Below are 22,135 nucleotides of genomic sequence, written 5' to 3' on the forward strand. Positions count from 1 at the left end.
TTTAGTAGCTTTCGGTGTTTTGAAAATTAAAATACTTGACTCAGGATAATGTGAATAGCTAAAAATATACAGCCACGAGCCTTTCCGGCAATTTTACCCTCAGGACAGTTATGCCGGTCCAACGCAACGCAGCTTCGTGAAAAAAATATGTTTTAGGGGTGGGTATTAATTTCCATGCCGGGTGTACATGTTACCGGGGGTGAAAAAATTGAATCCGGATAATATGTAATTCATACCAACTAGCGGTCAGCCCCGGAATCGCCCGTGGTACATGTTAACGTTTTTTCTCCATAAGAACCATCCTCGAACTTTATGGAATAAAAAAAGTAATAAGTCAGCCGTACTTGAGTTAAGAGCTTACCAACATATTTGCGATTCTCTTTATTATACTAAGAAGATAGCTACCTACTTACGAATAATTTATCTTTACGTTTTTATTCATTGTTGAATCCAATAAAATTTAAATCTCCTCAATATGCGGGCTATTCTTAAATAGCAACATTACTGCAATGTGGTCTCACATCCTTTCTTTTCGTTCAGTAATTTTAAAGTTGTGCTTTAAGGTTGCTATATTAAAAAATACAGAGAAGATTTTATTTACTCCCTGATATAGCAGGTATTTCATATTGGATGAAATTATAAATGGAATAGTATTTCGTTACACTTTTAGAGTAATTCATTGATTAGCTTAATTTATTATAACTACATAGTATAAAGCAAAGTCGCTTCCCGTGTCATACAGAAAAGTATCTATGTACATAATCTTAATTAATGTTTAAAACTACACAACTGATTTTGATGCTGTTTTTTTAATAGATAGAAAAGTTTTACTTTTCTTTTTAATACTTTATAATTTATTAGGTTTTAGAGAAAGCGGGTGAATACACGGGCGGGACGCTAGTGCTTTAAAATATCTTGAGGTAAAAATGATTGAACATATTATTTAATTCATAATTTAAGTTTTATTATGCAACCAGCGTAAAACTATTATTTTTTAATAGTAAGCAAATAAGGTTTTAGGCACCCAACCGTTCGATGTCGAGCAAATATTAGAGGCAAGGGAAATGAAAAATTTATTTAATCATTACTTATATGACGTGTCGATTTGGAGACTGAATTAACAAGTTTTAATTAAGCTATTGCTATACTGCTTTTAATCCATTATTCCGCAACGCCGTACAAAAATCATGGGGACAAGGGGAAAAAATCGAGAGTTGTAATCCCCTCTCTTTCCCCACTCCAGGGGGTCATTTGACACAACACGAAATAAATTTATTTTTAAAGTATTTTATGCATAGATAATATTTTTTCATGTGCCGTACATTTTCGTTGGTTCAAAGGGGAAAAATCTGAAAAAGAAAAAATCCATATAACGAAATGTTTGCTTTATATTTTGATAATAAAATATAAATATACATTAATATTAAGAAGCTCGAGGTGGTTAATTATCACCTTGGAAAGTCGGAGTCAAGTGAAATGGACTCCGTTAAATTGATGAACTAATAAAAAAGCTATGAACGAAAAGATGTGAATTATATGCAATCAGCCCATGAATACAGGTAAAGTCACAAGCAAATGCTAGTATTATATACATATTCAAAATGTACAAGTAAAGCGCTTTCAAATGATACCAAACACGGCATATTTATCTTTTTACTCTGTATGTTGTTACATTATTAACTTTATTTTTTTACTCTGTATGTTTTGTCCGCTAGAGGGCGCCTCATTAGATTTTGTGAAACCCCAAGGCTATAGCCTTTAGCTAGCTGGTCGCTGGTTATCCAGTGAACAATTCAGATGCTTCTAATGATATGTTATTTGTCGAATTCTGATAAGTAGTTTAGAAGTTACGAGGGAATAGATGAACATACATACATGACCTGTCAAAACCATAACCCTCCTTTTGCTTTGCCGTAGTTGGGTAAAAATATGTTAATGCCGTACTGTATCAAATGGCCATAAAGCACCCTTAAAATTGTAGCTTTCGTCGCTTTCATCAGCCTAAAAGATGTGGTCTGCACAAAAATGTACGGCATCGTTTTTTCCTAATTTATCTATGTTAATACTATTTAAAACAACGAATAAAGTGTAGAAAACTATTATATTTCATTAATCTACGATGTTTAAACTTTAACAAAATTTCTGGTTTTGCATTTCTCTATAACTTTTTTTAGAACGGTTTCTTTTGAACGGCAATACTATACAACAATTGAATTTTACAATATCATGTTAAAAAAAAAGTTCCCGTACAGGGTCAAATGACCTTACAGCTCTTTATATCAAGAATTCGATGAAATTAAGATGATTATTGGTATACATTTAAAAGAACAATTATTTTTTGACGGCATTGCTTTTAATAGTACTTTTGAGTGCTAGATAATGTTTTGGAACCGAAGCCGTACTTAGTCAAATGACCCCCTGGAGTGGGGAAAGAGAGGGGATTGCAACTCTCGATTTTTTTCCCCTTGTCCCCATGATTTTTGTACGGCGTTGCGGAATAATGGATTAAAAGCAGTATAGCAATAGTATGACACAGATGCCGTACATGGTCAAATGACCAAATTTACCCCCGGTAACTCTCGGAAATTAAATTAAAATTCCGACTTGGTGGACCAACATTTTTGTACGGCACTGAGCGGTTTCTTATTATTTTTAATGGATCTATCGATGGTTAAGAATGCCGTACAAAAATATATGACCAAAATTTACCGAGTCTACCTGTACTTTTCAATTCTCATCTGCACTCAGTTGGACAGCTTACAAGTGACGGCATAGTGATGAATCTTATTATTTTTTGCTCTTCTTTCGTTCTAGATATGACCCCCCTGGTGGTTCATTTGACCCATATTTTTTTCATATGCGGGCTTGTAGTCTATAACGAAAAACCTCACGCTCCCCCACTCCGACGGGCGGAGGTGTGGCTTGAAGGTGTGGAGGAAGGTAGGTGGAATTCCTCCATCGAAAATGGAGGATTCTCGACCGGTCTACTCGACTGGCCGGCCGTTAAGGCCCCAATGGATGATGTCGGAAAGTTGTATATATAGCTCTGTAAAGAAAAAATTTCGCTTGCGCGATTCAGAACGAGGTGTCGCTATTAGGCAGTTCAATGAAGAAACGAATCTTCAATGGCGGCGCTTATCATTCCCTCTCGCTTACACACGGCCGTACGGCATGCAAAAAAAAAATGGAAAAATAAAATCACTAAAATGTATTTGATTTTCCCTATAAAAGTTTTTATCATAAATGTAGAATGACAATTATGCATTTGCGAAAGTAAATAATGTTTTATTGGAATTTGACAAAATATGTTCTTTGGGAAAAGTTGTTCAGTTTTATGGGCTAATTACAAATATTATGGGGATTTTGTTACATTCTGTATACGTAAATATGATAATTCATATAAATACACAAATACCATAACAAAAAAGTTTGTCAACAAACAATTCAAAATAATTAATAAAATAATTATCCATTTACGTTATTTTTATTTTCTTTTTTGCTGACCCTACCATACGTCAGTGTCAGCTTTGGCCGCCATTGAAGATTCGTTTCTTCATTGAATCACCTAATACGAAGGCATAGCATGCAATAGCTTTATCGCGGCAGTCCCCGAGTGCCACACGTCGTTTTTTTTATTAATTTTTAGCTAGATCGATTCCCAGTTTTAGCGAGAGAATTTTCGAAAATAATTAAATCAGGGTCTATTTCTTAAAAATAAAAATAAAGGTTTCCTTTCAGCAAAATTTGCTATGTACAGTATTTTCAGTACTTTTCCTCCAAGTTTCCTCCCATTGAAAATTTCTACCACATGACGAATATTCACAGTGTTTATTCATTTTAATAATTGCTGTGATCTGTATGGACTGTATGTAACTTCAATATTTTAAATGTCTGTGGAATGTTGTACTGCTGCAATATTGACATTTGAATTTTGACAGATTAAAAAAATAAATTATTGAAGTGAAATGAGAAAATGGAAAATGAAAATCTAATTCCAAGAAAATAAATATGTATTAAATATATGATTAATCTAGCAAGTAATATATCGAGTGAAATATATTTAATTATAGGTTTAATAGTTTCGCCTTTGCTCGTGAATTTATGAGGGTTATTTTAGTTGTTATTTAATTATGTCCTTTTAATAATATTGACTGCATAGCTTTATAGTTCGAAATCAGTATGTTCAAAAGCCGGGGAGATAGTAATATAGTTTATAAATGTACTGTGAGATTATTAGAAGATACAGAAATATTAGAGTGTGAATTTCATGTAAGTATACTTTAACTACTTATTTTAGATATTTGCGTAATTATTTTTGTGTACAATAATACTTCAATGGATTTAATACGGTTCTTAGCTACTTTAACAGAGAATTCCGTGCAAACAGTATAGTATTTAACTGTGACTTAATTTTTTAGCCTAGCTATAAAGGCAAATTTCTCTTGGAACATGTCTGCCAGCAACTAAATCTGACTGAAACTGATTATTTTGGGCTACGATATGTGGACGCTAATGGTCAACGGGTAAGTCAACTTTTGTTAGACATGCATATTAACCCATTGAGCCCTGTACGGCCAGATCCGGCTGCGACACAATAGATTTTCTATTGTGTCTGTGATTCTGGGGCCTGATGGATTAATTGTTAACTTAATGTTGTCTAATTATGATGTCTTCTTTTTACAGCATTGGCTCCACTTAGCTAAATTAATACTGAAACAAGTTAAAGGTGGGTTCTATAATCTAATTTAGCTAGTGATATCAATGATAAGGAATAGTCCAGTCTAAATTAGTGTTTATTCTTATCAATTTGAGATAAAAAATAGAAAGCTATTATGGAATTAAATTGAGTATTTTGAATGATCTTGTTATTTTTCTAGATGCATCGCCAATATTATTTAGTTTTCGTGTTAAATTCTACCCTCCAAATCCATTGCTACTCAAAGAAGATGTCACACGGTTCCAAATTTACTTACAACTTAAACGAGATCTGCTTCATGGAAGACTTTATTGTACATCAAATGAAGCTGCTATGCTTGGAGCGCTCATAATACAAAGTGAGTTTTATTATTGTAATTGTGTTATACTCAATTGCACATAGATTAAATAAAAAAAAAAAACAAAGATTTATGCTTGATAATGAAATATTTAACAATTTTTTTGTTGATTTAAGTATAGACTGCACTATTTGAAAAGTATGAAAAAAATCATTAAAATTTGTCATCCACCTACCTACTGTCTAGTGATCAATGTCCATTGCACTATAACAGCTTATTTAAATATCCATTTAAAATATAAAAATCCTTTGTCTGATTTAAATCTACTTTCTATTATAATCACACAAGGGACAGTCTTCAGTCTTTTGTTGAATACAAACATGAAATACAGTACTAGATACACATTACAGTAATAGAAACTATACAGATTTTGATCATTTCTCAAACTCAAACATTTATTTATTCAATTAGACTTCTTCTAGAAGCACTTTTGAAACGTCATTAGGTACATATTTTTAACATTTACCACAGCAGTATCTACGGAGAAGAATCAGCAAAAAACTCCATAGTTGCTCTTTTTAATCATATCAGTTTTTCAATTTTACAAATAACATAATATGTAACATCATAATAATTATATTAACATAATATGCTAAAGAACTGTCCTGTGGTTTTTAAGCGACAACCCTCCATGGGTTTTTATCGTCCATATATTCCTTAATACTGTAATAGGCTCTAAATTCTAATGTTTATATAATACATCTTTTCAGTTGAACTTGGTGATTACGATCCCAGTATACATGTCGGTAATTATGTGACTGAAATGCGACTACTGCTCAGACAAACTGACGCTATTGAAGCTAGGATACAGGTGAGGAATAAAGATATATCTATAAGCCCAGGCAGCTCAAGCAGTTAACGACTGAGTGATGTACACGGACTGCTCGAGCCGTCAGACGTGGACTGCTCGAGCTGTTGCTACAAACTGCGCAGATGACAGCTTGAAGCGGTCGCGACTGCTCGAGCTGTTGCTACAAACCGTGCAGTTGACAGCTTGAAGAGGTCGCGACTGCTCGAGCGGTCCGTGTATGGCAGTGAATGAATGTCTATATTCACCGCGCGGTCGCGGCGTCAAGCCGTCGCTCTCTACTGCTTGAAGAGTATACAGCCGCCCTAAGTGTTTGATATTGTTGTATTGCATTAATGTATATGGTATATGACATAGAAAGTAAAGTACTGATTGATTTTCATTATAGAAACTTTAAAGCAATGGTTAGGTTATAGTTTTCCTGACCACCCTTTATATTGCCTTTTACACAGTTCTTAAAATTTTCAAAGATCCAGATGATACATAAACCTGGCAAACCGGTATATGAGGTGTCATTTAAGAAATCCTCTCCAAGAGATTTGAAAAGCTTTTATTAGTTAGAATGCACCTGCAGAGAAAAATGCTATTCTAGATCATCAATTTGGCTTCAGACAGATACATTCCACTATCTGCAGTATTTTGTCCTTTCCCTCTAGGGCCCATTGAACATTTCCACCCTATATAATAGATTAAAAATATATTCAGGAATTGCATAGAGAGCCAGTGGAGGGAACGCCGGGAGGGACAGGTGGCGTTAAGGGCATGTCCACACAAGAGGCGGAGAGGACATTTCTCAAGATCGCTTGCCAACTCGACACATATGGCGTGGATCCGCATCCTGTAAAGGTGAGCTGTGTAGAACAAATGTTATTACTTATGATGTTAGCTCTCTTGTCCTGCGAGGTTGCTGGTGTTTTACAAGTAACCCTGTATTCATATACAATTGCTTACAATCGTAATATCCTATTATTAAGGGATTCAACTGTGTGTCTGTTCCTTCAGAGGACCTGAAAATGAACAAATTTTAATTATATTGTCAGATAGTATTAAAGTAATGGAGGTTCCACAAGTAATATTGCAACTTTCTACATTATAGTAAATTTAACGATTTTATAATAATATGTTACAGTTAAGTAACATATTTTCTACAAATAGAAAGTTGTTTACTCCAAAATTTGTTGCATTTGCAGATTATACAGATGACCTATTGACATTAATTAAAAATGAAGATAGTATACGAAATTGTTTACTTATATTGATAAATGCTGTTTTATCTATTTAAAAACTATTGTATTTTGCATGAAAAGATATAAAATGTAAAGTTAATAATGTCAACCCTATTTATCAATATTACATCATGCTGAAATTATGAAATTGGAAATTTTGTATTGTATGCAAAGTTTAATGGATTCATCATTCTAAAGTGATACAATTAATGGCATAGTTTAACACATATCACATTTTTCGTCCAGTAAGAATATAGAGCATTTAAAATACGCTTATATTAGCGTCACTTGTATAATATATTTGTATGTAACACACTCCTGTAAACTCGATTTTGACCCACTTTAAACGGGCCGATTTTATTCAAACTTGTAAAGCATTGGTGACAAAACAAAATAACTAGAACTTTAAAAAAAATTAGAAATGAATGTAGTTTGTTTGGTATAGTGCATAGAAGATATTAGATACAAGAAGAAGAAATTTAATTCTGTGACAAAAGAAATAGGTTAATATCATTTATAAATTAGGTCATATAAATACCTTAATATTGTCACTTTAGGACCACAGAGGCAATCAACTCTACTTGGGGATCAATCATTGCGGTATACTCACATTCCAAGGCAGTCGAAAGACGCACCACTTCAAGTGGTCCGAGGTGCATAAGATTAACTTCGAAGGGCGCATGTTCATTGTGCACCTTAACTATCCTGAGGTAAATAACAATTTCTTCACAAATACAATATAATTTTTAAGTTTTTTTTTTTGTTGTAACAATTAATTACTTACTTAACTTACTTCAAATTTTTGCTAATAAATACAAAATTTTGTTCTATAAGAAAACTACTGTGATTTTAAATAGATTTTTATTCTTTTAAGCTTTTATACAATGTTCAACATTTTTGTATTTCAGAAAAAGCACACAGTTGGATTTAAATGTCCAAGTGGAGCAGCGTGTCGACATGTGTGGTGTTGTGCGATAGAACAAATGTTGTTTTTTACGTAAGTTTAGTACAAATAAATGAGACTAATAGAAATTATGTGTTTATTTCGGGTAATGTGTAATCTTCATTTTTTTATTGCCTTTTTCTTTCAAATTTTGTCTAAGTCACATTTGAAAAAAGGCAATATATAAACATACTAATATACCTTGTCAAAGTTTCTTCAACCTGCCAGTATCTTTAAAATTCAAAATCAATAATACCCTAAAAATATATTATTAATCTAGTAAAAAAAACATTTTTTATATTTTTATTTCAGTTTACCATCATCATCAGACGCGTGTGTATACTCGGGTGGGGGGTTGTTCTCTTGGGGTACAAAATTTAAGTACGTGGGTCGGACTGAGAGGGAGATATTAGAGAGGGATGGACTACTGGCACCTAGGGATTCGCAGGTATGTATAATAAAGAGTAATTAGAAAAACATCGGTTACATAGCGTAAACATATTTAGGAATATCATTTTTGTATATGATATGCATAGTCATTCATTTTTTAAAGTTTATTTTTTTCCTACTACTGCTTAAAACTATGAACACTTTCACTATCGTACATCTGGAAAATAAATAAAAACATCTCAATAATTAATTGTTATATGTTAAAAATAATATTTTATATTGTTTAGTGCAGAGCTTAAACTTATTATAATTGCCTATATTGCCCACAGGACGAGGGATCGAGCACTGGAGGTAGACGAAAAGCATCGAGTGTACCAGCTACGCCTTCCACACCCATGACTGGAGATTTTGGTTCGTATTTTATTTATATTTAAAATAAAATTTATTTTTTCGCGTAAATGTGAGTCTAGTTTGTTTATGTTACGTCAATTAAATCGGCTTTAATACATGTACATGTACAATGTAATTTACATGTTCTTGTTACAGGTTACAGCAGCCTACCGCGGTCTACACACAGCGCGCCGCTAGAAGAGAGCGGCGCGGGGGAGGGCGGCGGTGCGGGTGCGGGGGGCGCGGGGGACGTGTGCGAGGGGGGCTGCCTGCTCAGCGGGCCGGCAGTCGACATCGCGCTCGCGTGCGCGGACCACCTGCGGCGCGACGACAAGAGCGGTAAAGGGATAATAGTTGCAGTTCGTGGTATGGAATTGATCGAGACAATGCTTGTTTAAGAGCGCATATTCTATTTAACGCAAGTCAAAAACTCCGCGATCTATTACGATAGATCGCGGCTTGCGCTATCCTTTTACTATGAACAGCATAGGTCCACAGGAGAGCGCCGAGCAACATGTCCTCTCTCTGGAAAGGCTCGCTGCCGACTGATTTTAATCGGGTCGCGCGCAGTGTTTTATAGTACTTTAAAAAAATTTGTAGAAAAATAATAGAGGTACCTTAGTTGATTTTTTAAATTTTATCTTATAAGTAAGACATTCTTTTATTGCAATATGTATAAATTATATTCAATAAAGTCAAATATCTTGGTGAAAATAATCATTTTGTCGACTATAATTTCTAAAAAAATTCACATTGTTCGGATTTTAATTTCGTAAGTTAGGAGTCCAAAATAAAAAAATCTTTTAACTTACTATTTTAATAAGGATTTTTGCAGTTAGTTAAAAATAATTGTGTGTTAGATCTGTCAGCAATTTCAGATATTTTTAGCTTCGAAATTGACACTAAAAGTGAAATCAAGTAATCATCGGCTCAGTTATCTTGATGGTATTCAGAAATACTGTATTAATTGAAAAAAACTCTTAACTAACTACATAGACAATAAAATTTCCTAAAATTATTAGTAATTTATATGTTTGTAAGATAAGTGGTTGATGGACAATCTGGTTTGAAAAATCACATATTTGAGCCAAACAGCGCACGGACCGCGTACACGGCCTTAAGGACAGTTTCGAGCAATTGGGTGATAGTAAATCGACATATTTTGTCTTTGTATCCAAAAAGTCTATTATTATAACTAGACATCGGATTATATGCACTAACAAATGCCAAAATATGCATGCAAATATGCACTAAAAAAGGCCGAAATATGCACTAAAAACGACTGATATGCCATAAATATGCACAATACAAAATAAAAAAAACTTTATTATTTTTATATATTTTAATCAAAGATTGAACAAAATCAGTGAAATTTTCTTATAATTAAGTATAGTTTTTGTGGCAATATAAAATTAAGCATTTTTACCAAATTTTCGAGCGCAAATTTGTGACGTTTGTCACTCGCGAGCCCTGTGTTGCACCTTAGACCTTACGGGCTAAATCTAGCCCTTTTTTGGAATTCAACCCGTGTTTTAAGTTTTTAGCCCCAAAAGCCCCAAAAGCCCTATTATGAATGGCTCCAAATTTACTTAAAATGGAGCCCATTTTATAATTTTTTGCCATTTTACCATGCCATAACAGGGTTTGTTTACTCGCTGAGCATTCTGATTGGCTAATGAAGGTTAGTCAACCAATCAAGACTCCCACTACTTAACGAAATATGCACGATTGGGGAAAAAGGCTAAAATATGCACTAACGCCGTAATTAGAGAGTTTTATATATTTGCATATGCAAATGCATATAATCCGATGTCTAATTATAACGATCAATACTTGCGATACGCATACTTGTTGCATAATAATATTTTTTTCCACAGTTTGCGCCGAGTACACGCGCGACTCGTTCGAACATTCATCAACCGAATCGGGTGCGACAACCCACGTGACGCACGTGTCGCACGCGTCGCAGCCGGCGGACGACTGGCGGCCGCCCGCCCTCCAACCCCCACCCAGACCTTTCAGCCTACTGCGCGCTTTCGTTCCATCCTTCTTGTTCGTATGGCTCTCTCTCGCTCTAGCAATGCTGTTCATCTTCGAAACCGATTGGCCGCTATTCAGGCCGTTGAAACGGAAACCGGAAATTGTCTCGCTCAGGCATCACTATTACGCGCCGCTCAAAGAGTACCTGAAGAAAAAAGTAGTCGAGCTTTTTTGATTCGCATTCGCTTTGCGCGTGGGTGTTGTGCGCTATCTTGTTAAGTTTACGAGTGGGAGGTGAAGACGTTCGATTTTTGATTATCTGTTACCTGTCTGTACCGCTCAGGTACGATTCCCTGATCAGGAATTCAAATTCGGATACGGAAATGCAATGTTTACATACAAAAGATTTCACAACGCGCCCACTATTCTTATTATTCAGCACGGAAAATTTTGCTGATTCTGATGGGTTGGTTCCAGTGATGTATAAGATACCCTATACAAAGTATCAGAAATAGAAGATGTAAGATACTTTACAGAAAAGTATTTCAGATACAGATAAAAGTAGTTTTCTAAAAAGATATTTGAAATACAAGATACAAAATACCTATCTTTAAAATACTTTTTAAAGATAAAATACTTTTGTAAGGAAAAAACATTTAACTTAAGTTTATTTATTCGAGAAAACAATTTAGACAAAATATGGATAAATCATAATGATGAAATAATGAAATAATGAACTTTATTCTGCAAATAGGCCACAAAGGCACTTTTACATGTCTGAATCTACCAGCTTTCCCAAGAGGAGACCGCTGTTGAGAAGAAAGCCGAAAGAAACTCAACAGTAAGTCGTTTTTTCGTCAGGTATACTTAACTATTAACAAACATTAAGTCTTAATCACTTAATCATTATGTTTTAGTTGAGATTTGAGTAAAACTAATTCCTCAAACATACTGTCGCTCATCTTCCTTCGATGAGGCCTCATGATCATGCCCCCAAAGGAGAAGAGTCGCTCCACAGGGGCAGAGCTAGGCAAACAGGTGTTATATTTTATGAATATTTTTTTTTTATTGTGGGATAAGCATTCAAGCTCTTAAAGTTTGCATCTTTATTGTTGAGGTACTGTAGTGTCTCCAAATCACTGGTGCTGCTTGTATTTTCGCCACTAGCAATAGAGGAATCCGAGTCCTCTAGAAACATATAATAAGATTCATCTTTTGACTTTTTTTTTGTATCACCTTCAATGTTATTTAAAGTCTCCAATTTTTGTTTTTCAGATCGATTGATCTTCCTTGTTTCAGACAAGAAAAGTTCTTTTACAGATTCCTTTTTTGCTTTTGGTACCTACTTCAGTTTGAACATGGGATGAGAGACAGGCTAATATAGCATCGTTTGCTGCTGGTTCCAGCTGCATAAACCGTTTAAACCGTCTATCTACATTTTCTTCTATTACATCTAGCAGAGGGCTGCAGTATTTCAGATTTTCTATTCTGAGGCTTTTGATAACATGTTGGATTCTGTATAATTCCGGTAACAGACAGCCGTAGTAAGTGTCCTTTTTCCAAATGCTTGTGAAACGTGTTCATTTTCAACTGCCTCCGAATCAGACTTTCCAAATACCTCAAAAGCCTTCACCATATTTGAGCCGTTATCTGTTACAGTTTTAACAATTTTTGATAGTTTCAGATTATAGTCTGAATGTATATCAGCTATTATTTCAGCCACCTTATCATATGTGTGAGCCCCTTTGAATCTTCTGCAAGCAATTGCAGCACTTTTCCTTTCAAAAGTCTCACTTTCAATCCAATGGACTGTAACCCCCAAGTAACTTCTTTTAGACGAAGACCAAATATCAGCCGTACTACACACAAATTCAACATTATCCAACTCCAGCTTAAGGTTTTTCTTAAATTCATTGTACTCATTATTAATTTTATTCTTAGCTGTAATACGGCACATAACCTTTGGAGGCTTAGTCAGTTGCTGTGAACCTTCAATCAAAGCTTTAAAATACTTGTTCTCCACAATTGATACTGGTGACATGGTGTCCACAATAAATTGTACAATCAACTTGTCCAAATTAACAGATCTTGAACCGCTTGTAACATCTGTAAGAGTAGACTGCTTCAATTTTTTAAATGTTGATTCAACTTGGTTCAACTAAAAAAAAACAGAATACTAAGAATATTGTGAGCTTTGTGAAATATTTATTTATCAGATCATTCAGGTTTCCCAATCTGAATTCCTGATCAGGAAAACGAAGTGTGCGGCCGGGCTTATTTAAAATGGTGTATTCATTCTGATATGGTGGAGAAGAATCTCTTGTTTTTAGTATAACTATAATAATATAGGATATTTGTAAGGCAAAATGATAAATAAAAATATTTCTTAATGATGAAAAATTGGGTAAAAATCGAGTGTTTCTACCTTTCACGGGCCCTATAGCTTATCAATATTTTTTTATGCATTTGTATAAATTGCATTAGTAAAACGTTAGTTTTCAATCATCCAAATATAGCAATCTGAATAGTCCGGGATACATCGTCCATTTTTGCAAGTGATTACTATCAAGCTAATTTTTCGTGAGTAGCTTTATTTTGATGAGATGCCCAATAATTTCATGTACGAAACTCTCGATTGTGGTAGCTACCAGAGGAAACAAGGATAAAATATTTTGATTTGATGGTTCTCAAATATTAATTACCAACTGAATGTTTTTTTTTGTTCAATCTCAAGATAATTATCTAAATTATTAGAAAAAATATTTGTCCTACAAAATCTATGGTTTGATCAAAGAGTCCCCCTTTCCAATGTGTATCGATAACGAAGTCATCATAAATGATTACTAACCAGCTGATTTTTTTATTTTCACTTATTTAATACTTGTATAATTCAACGGACATATTATCCTACAAATTGCGTAATAAATATTTGAGAACCGTCAAATCAACAATTTTTATCCTTGTTACCTCTGTAAGCTACCACAATCGAGAGTTTCGTACATGAAATTATTGGGCATCTCATCAAAATAAAGCTACTCACGAAAAATTAGCTTGATAGTAATCACTTGCAAAAATGGGCGATGTATCCCGGACTAGAAGTAAGATTGTACTATAAATATAAAGCAAGAATCTCAGAATTACTTTAAAAAAATGATTATTTCAGTACAAAAATGTTGAGAGATATTGATAAGCCTATACAGGGTGTCCCAAAAAGTAGTGATGAACGAAAGCTGGGAGGTAGAAGACCAAGAGGGCTATCCGAATCACCCCCATGTGTGTTATGCGATTTTTCGTATTTTCGGAGTTATTACATTTTTTTCAATTTTTCATCTATCGCCGAGTACGATGAGATTTTTATTTATGGTAACGTGAATTATTGCGCTAGATGCTTGATTTTTTTTGTGTGCTAAGCTGAAAGATAGGCCAATTCAGTATGGTAACATTTACTATCGTTAGATCTTCGAATGGAATAAAAAAAAGAATTAAATGCCAAGAAAGATAAAATTACCCAGTATGTTCATAACTTCAAGGGCCCATAAAAAAATAAAATCACATAAAAAGGTTTTCCATTTGGCTTTTAAAAACTTGCTCTATCGATCAGGTAGCTACCCTAAAAATTTCATTTTATTATTCTGAAGGCTTCAATCGAAAAATTGAAATCTAAATGTGGTAAGTGCAAAATTTTTATTAACATGATGATCATTAAAACCAATAAATAGGTGTTTAAAAATGATTTTTTTTTTAAATAGCCCCGCTGTTGCTCAATGCAAGTGCGACATCACCGTAAAAAGTTGTCTTTTTAATGTCTGAATGCTCTTTTATCATTTTTAATGGTTTCTTCTGCTACTATGAATTTCCGGGTTATTTCGTCCAAATTGTGGCAGTCTCTCGTCTTTGTAGTATCCCCACGGAAAAAATTCAATAGGGTTTATGTCCGGAGACCGTGGAGGCCAGGCTAAAGGGCAAAAATACCCTGAAAGATGGATTGGTCGTTGCAGCCTGCGCATGCGCCGGTGACGCCTGCTTTAAAGCCTAGCCTCCACGGTCCCTCGACCTAAACCCCATTGATTTGTTTCAATGGGGATACTAAAAAGACTTCGGCTACTTGAGAGAATGCCCCAATTTGGACGAAATAACCCGGAAATTCATAGTAGCAGAAGAAACCATTAAAAATGATAAAAAAGCATTCAGACATTTAAAAGACAACTTTTTACGGTGATGTCGCACTTGCACTGAGCAACAGCGGGGCTATTTAAAAAAATTCTGGTAATTAAACACCTATTTATTGGTTTTAATGATCATCATGTTAATAAAAATTTTGCACTTACCACATTTAGATTTCAATTTTTCGATTGAAGCCTTCAGAATAATAAAATGAAATTTTTAGGGTAGCTATCTGATCGATAGAGCAAGTTTTTAAAAGCCAAATGGAAAACCTTTTTTATGTGATTTTATTTTTTTATGGGCCCTTGAAGTTATGAACATACTGGGTAATTTTATCTTTCTTGGCATTTAATTCTTTTTTTTATTCCATTCGAAGATCTAACGATAGTAAATGTTACCATACTGAATTGGCCTATCTTTCAGCTTAGCACACAAAAAAAATCAAGCATCTAGCGCAATAATTCACGTTACCATAAATAAAAATCTCATCGTACTCGGCGATAGATGAAAAATTGAAAAAAATGTAATAACTCCGAAAATACGAAAAATCGCATAACACACATGGGGGTGATTCGGATAGCCCTCTTGGTCTTCTACCTCCCAGCTTTCGTTCATCACTACTTTTTGGGACACCCTGTATAATTAGTTGGCCTAAGAGTGAATAGCGCCAATTAGTTGAAATCCCCTTAGTCAGCCGATAGTCGTGTCAATTCTGATGTGTCAAATTTTTCGACACGTTTTAGGGAAGTACCCGGATTGTATTTATATACATTTTGTATATAGAACTAAAATTGCTTTGCATAAACTAAGGTTAATAATGCACCTTTTCTAGGTTATAGATAAACATTTTGTCACACGAAAGCTAATATATTTTTTATTTGGAAAAGGCCTTATCAAAGAGTTAGGCACATTTTAGATTTGCCATTTTTTGGTAAGAACGTTAAAACTATCTGTTTGATAAGACCTTGATGAATCTATTTATAGTATAATATGATTCATAAGTATGTTAAGAGTAACATTGATAGATAACACTGCTTTTAATAACAATTTTATTGCAACTAGAGTGTGAAAGTTATATGAAAAGAACTTAACTTTGGGATTATTGTACATTTAACAAAGGAAGACACTAATATGTACAGAGTAACAAGAAAATATGATGTAACTACAACTGTTAACAGCTCTTTTGTAAATACATGTTATAGATATATATATAACCCATCGTTACAAAGATTCGATTTGAATTTTTCTAGAATCACACAGAAATAAAAGCACACTTTATTTTGTATTAGTTTTGTTAGCAAAATAAAGGAAACAAATAACCACGTTTGAAAATATGATTAATAATTAGGAACTTTGAAATGAACGCAATATTGCTATGTTATAATTTTAAAGTATATATGGACGCCTTTTAGCGAATAATGCTTAATAACTCACGCACAATATTATGTGAATAAGTTTAAGTTTTTAACTTATTATAAATATTTATATTATCTGCTAACATTCCACTTTTAACCGCCTTTTTATTTATTTATTTTTTAATTAATATAAATATAATGTAAAGATTGTCTAATCTAAAAATGAACGCCCCTCCACTAAACTTAATTGTTTCAATGTGTGAGGACAAATAATTATTGAACCACTTTATATGTGTGCGCGCGTCAATTCTACTGCAAACTTTGACACTCGCGCACTGATTTGTCAACTAATCGGGCGATCAGTTCAGGTGCCTAGCATTGTATGGCGGGGAGAGCGCGCTATGTACGGAATGACACGTCCGTTCTGTCGTGCATCGCGTCATTTATGCACTAGTTGGCCAACTGGTCCTGTCGTTCGGGCATGGACGGGACTGGAGGACTGAACGACCAATGAGGCAGACCAATTTGTGTGTATTGCGTCTATACACGTACTTTGAATGTGAGCGTAAACACAGTGGAGGGGCGTTCATTTTTAGATTAGACAATCTATACCTGTTATTAATTTAATCAAAGTATTTATATAATCGTTGTAATTTATTTACGTTATTTATTAATCTTCATTCCAAGAGATAAATTTTAACTGCTCTCTTACTTTCTTTTTATTGAGCTACGTTGTTTTATTTTTGTCTGTAATATTACTTTGATATTGTCTATTTATTTCCTAAGAGATCTAATATATTGATATTATGTAGATGTATAATAAATACAATTTAAGTTAAATTGATGAATCTCCTTAGAGTGAAAATTTTGTATTATTTTCAAGTCGGTTTATTCTTTGTATTAAAACTACGAAACTTTCACTATGTACTTCAAATTATGTATTCATAATTTAATTGAATTTTTATGACGTGTCAATTGCCTGTAATTTTTAAATATGTAAGTACAAAATGTAAATATTTATTTCAATACGTTTATTTGTTGTTAATTTATTTTGACTAAATCACGATATTTTATAAGTTTTGACAAACCGTTTTATTAATATTTTGCAAATATTAGCATTTATATGAAGCACGCATATTTTGAATTTTCACTACTGCCTTGTAGCGTTAGTTTAAGTCTACACCTTGCCTAGTCACATGTAAATAATAAGTCGATTTAAGAATATTATGAAACCTGTTACAATCGTGAGTATTTGCTGATATGTTTAGCATTTTAGGAATTGGAAATCTACCTGTCCTTTCATAAATCAAGTTGAAAATATACGTTAATGATATTATTGAAATACATTGACAAATAAACTGAACAGGTGGCCATTCTCTAAATTTAATAATGAAATCACATGGGGCAACTTTGTTTTAATCTGAACATTAAGTGAAATAATAAATTATAAAAACTAATGAATCTTTTCTAAAATACTCGTATGCTTTTGCTAATTCGATTAACCATTAATATTTATTTTTAAGGAAATTACAAATTAATGTATGTGTCTTTTAATGCTCTCATTGATACAAGTACCTTATCCTTAGTACAAGCCTAAAAATAGGCATTTAAGTAAATTATTTGACATATTTTTTTTTAAGAACGATGTTGTAGTATTTATACAAGCAGAACATACATTGAAAATTGAATCTTAATTGATAATTCAAATGAAAATTTAAACTTCTAATGAGTACTTAATGTTATTCATATAGTATTTTTTTTGTTTATAATAATTAGAACCCCCGGTTTCAACAAGGTACATCTACTAAAATTGTCTGCAACAGTAACATAACAACAATCATATTTGTTAGAAATTGTATTTTGGACTTTGGTGAAACTTTGCTCTTTTACTGTTAAAAAGTTCATGAACAAAATCTAGGTAGATTGAATACTGAAATCTGCTTTATATTTCTAAAAGTTTTGAACATATTGTTTAGTTCAAAAATTGTCACTTGTGTAAAATTCTAGTCATTCAAGGATGTGTTGTGAAAACGCAGCGCCCGTACAATCAGAGTAATTACTGTAAATTGAAGATGCGAGTAACAATTCAATATGTTAACTGCAAAGGTCAATCGAAAGGTTAGTAGTGTTGGATAATGTATGTTATTGTTATGAAATAGGATCGAATTCGCGTTGTTCGAACGCGTTAGTAGTATTCTGTGTTGCCATAGCGCATTTATTTCATTCTGTGGACCAACATTAATTTTGTACCTGTAAAAACGTTATTTTTGTATTTATACTGCTTTTACAACTTTTACAGCTCCAGTATTTAGGATTAAGCCTGTTGTATTTTATAGAATTGCTTGTATTTTCTGGATGTATGTGAAATGGATAAAAAAATTGTCTTTATAAATCACTAACGTTTCGTTCTAATGCACTATCCGCAATGCGTCCATTTTGCATTTTTTTTAATGTAGACGACTACATTTTCCACTTTTGTTTATTCATATGGCATTTAGAATAAGGAAAAGCAAGATACGAATAAGATGACCCATTCATACACGAATTCATTTTAATAAAAATTGTAATAATTTAAATAATTATCCATTGAAAGTGTTAATAGATACAGTAAAAAGATTTACTAGTTAAGTATTTCCGTAATTGTGTGATTTAAGAAAATTCCAGTACCTAAGTCAAATGTTAGTTTTTATTGGAATGAATTCGTTTTTCAAGTAAAGGGAGTGCTTTTTAATATATCCGTCAAACAACTACGAAATGTATGGAGTAATTATTGTATTGTGTACCGTCTTTGAAATTCGGATAATTGGTTTGTATAATTGGCGTGTATCTAATATAAGCACAAATTGTATGTAATTAAAAATATAGTCAATATAAATTTTGAAAAATAGAAGTCTCAATAAAACATCCTGCCGATTCTGTTCCATGTTTTTATTATTTAAAAAATAATTCCAAAATAAGCAACAAACAAATACATTAACAACGTAAAAATTATTTGAATGAATATATCCGTCTGATTGAACACTGCAACGATCTTGTAATATATTATAATATAAAAATATAATGAAGAAGTGTTAGGCACCAAGATTAAATGATTTCAGATTTGTTATCATATTTAGACAAACTAAATATGGCACTTATGGGGTTTCCTCATTGAAATTTCAGCTATATACAAAACGAAATATTTAATTTATTTATATTATAAGATGATTATAAGATTAAATGTCAGTATCTAAAAGGTTATGATAAGTTATGCTTAGTATTAACTTATACTTTGTCGCGGGATTATTGAAAATTCTAAATCATTGATATCGCAGGGAACATTTAAATAATCCATACTTATATTATAAATGCGAAAGTAACTCCGTCTGTCTGTCTGTTACTCAATCACACCTTAACTACTGAACCAATTTGCATGAAATTTGGTATAAAGATATTTTGATACCCGAGAAAGGACATAGGATACTGCCTAACTTTGCTTTTTATCTGTATTAAAAATCAATTGATTTTTTCTAAGGCCTAATGTTTCACCAATATTTTACAATAATCCCATGACAACTTTATATACAATGCATTACAATGAAAAGCGATCCTTATAATAATGTGAATGTAGATTGACTTTTGGATATGTCTTTTTTTAATTTATCATAACTTGACACAGGCTGACAACGAAATTGTATTAAATGTAACCCCTTATGTCGATTTTCATGTTGGTAACATTTTATTAATCTGAGCCTTATTTTTTGATTTAATTTCATAGATTACTTTTCATATAATACCTAAATACATGTTTAAAGTTACATATTAAAATAATTTTAAATAAATTAATCAATCATAGATTATATCTCCATTTTAAGGATAATTTTGAGCGATAAATTTATACATAGAATAAAATCAATTACAGTGTTTCATATCCACTTCAGCGAAATAAACACGAAATAATATATATTATGTAAAATCGTATAAATTCATCATTCTTATCAATAATTACTTCGCTTGAGCTATAAACGACATAAACTAAAGGATTCCATTTTACCCATAAATACGTAGGTACACAGAACACAGCGTAATAACATAGTAATATAGCGCTTAAGATTAAACGACTACGAACTAAAATGGCGCGCGACGTTGCACCTATTCATATACCATATACACGCGATACAACAGTGATTAAGATAATTTGGAAGCCAACTCGCGACTTAGTAACGATTACCTTTTGTGCTCTCACGCTTTGTCAACAAGTAAATAGCAAAAGTGCTCGACGCGGGTTAAACGCACTGTGCACACAAAGTTTCAATATAAAATACTCGAGTTCACAACATTATTGTCCATAGGGGAGGTAGAAAGATGGATTCAGTCGACGATGGAAATCTGTGCGAAGCCAATGAGGCCCTTCTCGTCGGCGGGTTCGGTCGGGTCGGCGGAGTCCAGGCGGAACGTCAGCGTGCGCGGCGCCGGAGTGCCGCTCGGGAATATGTGCGCGTCCACCAGGATCTGCAGCTGCTGTGCGATCGTCGCCGAGTCTTTGGCGGCCACCAGACCGGCGCCCACCAGCTCTGTGGCTATACCGTCTGCGGAATCCTTGCCAGGAGCGAACTCGAAGCGTATGTCGTTGAGTTCTTTGCGCGCATTTCTCATTCTTAGGACGAGATTTATTAGAGGAGCTTCTTCCGCTTCCACCGAGCCGATGGTGAAACCGGCGCGTGATTCACTGTCACTTTCGCTGTCGGACGAATCGGCGCGCAGCAACTGATTCATCGGGCGGTCGCTGCCGGTTTCGCCGTCTTCATCGTCATCGTCCTCTTCGCTTTCCCAAACCCATTCGCCGGTTTCCATGCGATGTAATCGTCCTGATGTGCCCGGCTGCCTTTTACTGGCCTTGTGGACGCGAGTCTCCATGCTGGGCCCGATCGTGACGAGCGTTTGTACGAGATATTTGCGATCTTTCGCCTTTTTAAAGAATGAATGCTTTAACAGCTCTGGAGCAGATGGCCTCTTTGTTGGATCTTTTTGAAGGCATTCTGAAATCATCTTCCGGAAAGTTTTGCCGTACGCTTTATATTGATCTTTTTCTTCTGCCCCAGTGTCCAATGTGGGCGGATCGTTCTGCAAAGTGAGCATCAAAACTTTCATTGGAGGATACTTGTGGTATGGGGCTGTGCCTGTCGCCATTTCTATCGCTGTAATACCGAACGACCAGATGTCAGCTTTGAAATCATATCCATGATTTTGCTCCATCACTTCAGGTGCCATCCAGCAAGGTGTCCCCACAAAAGTATGGCGGACTTTCTGTCGCGAAATATCTCTGCCAGTGGCCAGCCAAGCGGAAACTCCAAAATCAGCAATTTGTACTATTCCGTCATCGCCCAGGAGAATATTACCAGCTTTGATGTCTCGATGGATTTGTCCATTTTGGTGGAAATATTCGAGACCCTTCAGCACCTCCTTTAGAACGGTGGCTATAGTAGCTTCATCAAAAACTCCATGCTTGCAGTTTGAGATCCTCATTTTATGCTTGATGATGTCAAGTAAACTGCCGCCTTCCAAGAGTCTCAAAACGAGCCACAGCTCCTCCCTGACGACGAAACTTGTATAGTAAGTTACGACATTCTCATGGTTGCAGCTGGACATAGCCTGGATTTCTTTGAGAAGTTCATCCATAGACGTGTTCCATTTTTCGAGGTTGATACGTTTAATTGCGCATTTTTCGGAACGCGGGCGGCAGTAAGCAGCGTGTACGACCGCTGTAGCCCCCACACCGATAACCTCCAGTAACTCATAGTCATCTTGACTGTTTGGCCACATGTGACCTGAACCTGCCATTTTTA

The 22,135-nt window shown here is 34.2% G+C and overlaps 2 protein-coding genes and 2 long non-coding RNA genes across 4 annotated transcripts in view; 2 read left to right on the forward strand and 2 right to left on the reverse strand.

Annotated features, from left to right (window-relative positions):
* Window positions 1-22,135, forward strand: part of LOC149488034 (uncharacterized) — a 58,835-nt gene that overhangs the window by 12,032 nt on the left and 24,668 nt on the right. The gene's annotated exons all lie outside the window — the stretch shown is intronic.
* Window positions 3,967-12,347, forward strand: Frmd5 (FERM domain containing). Its single transcript, XM_089696797.1, has 12 exons — window positions 3,967-4,269; window positions 4,419-4,523; window positions 4,684-4,726; window positions 4,878-5,054; window positions 5,765-5,865; window positions 6,568-6,708; window positions 7,646-7,798; window positions 7,997-8,085; window positions 8,344-8,479; window positions 8,751-8,832; window positions 8,968-9,150; window positions 10,689-12,347. The coding sequence occupies exons 1-12, from the start codon at window positions 4,180-4,182 to the stop codon at window positions 11,024-11,026; spliced, it is 1,638 nt and encodes a 545-aa protein (XP_089552923.1). The 5' UTR covers window positions 3,967-4,179; the 3' UTR covers window positions 11,027-12,347.
* Window positions 19,224-22,135, reverse strand: part of LOC149488038 (uncharacterized) — a 103,919-nt gene continuing 101,007 nt past the window's right edge. The window contains exon 2 of the long non-coding RNA XR_016315790.1: window positions 19,224-19,780. This is a non-coding gene — a long non-coding RNA (uncharacterized LOC149488038). The remainder of the gene's footprint in view (window positions 19,781-22,135) is intronic.
* Window positions 19,779-22,130, reverse strand: fray (oxidative stress responsive kinase frayed). The gene has a single exon (XM_089696803.1). The coding sequence runs from the start codon at window positions 22,128-22,130 to the stop codon at window positions 20,661-20,663; it is 1,470 nt and encodes a 489-aa protein (XP_089552929.1). The 3' UTR covers window positions 19,779-20,660.

The sequence above is a fragment of the Colias philodice genome, chromosome 6 (genome assembly GCF_061535455.1).
Source record: "Colias philodice isolate Cphi_HAF_F1 chromosome 6, ilColPhil1 Martin Lab GWU primary, whole genome shotgun sequence".
NCBI classification, from domain to species: domain Eukaryota; kingdom Metazoa; phylum Arthropoda; class Insecta; order Lepidoptera; family Pieridae; genus Colias; species Colias philodice.

What these genes read in the sequence shown, in the direction of transcription:
- fray (XM_089696803.1), bottom strand. Translation starts at nt 22,130, where the DNA reads ATGGCAGGTTCAGGTCACATGTGGCCAAACAGTCAAGATGACTATGAG.
- Frmd5 (XM_089696797.1), top strand. Translation starts at nt 4,180, where the DNA reads ATGTTCAAAAGCCGGGGAGATAGTAATATAGTTTATAAATGTACTGTG. An exon ending in TATTAGAGTGTGAATTTCAT is followed by an intron (nt 4,270 to 4,418) that starts GTAAGTATACTT and finishes TTAATTTTTTAG; the next exon opens with CCTAGCTATAAAGGCAAATT. An exon ending in GCGGCGCGACGACAAGAGCG is followed by an intron (nt 9,151 to 10,688) that starts GTAAAGGGATAA and finishes TTTTTTCCACAG; the next exon opens with TTTGCGCCGAGTACACGCGC.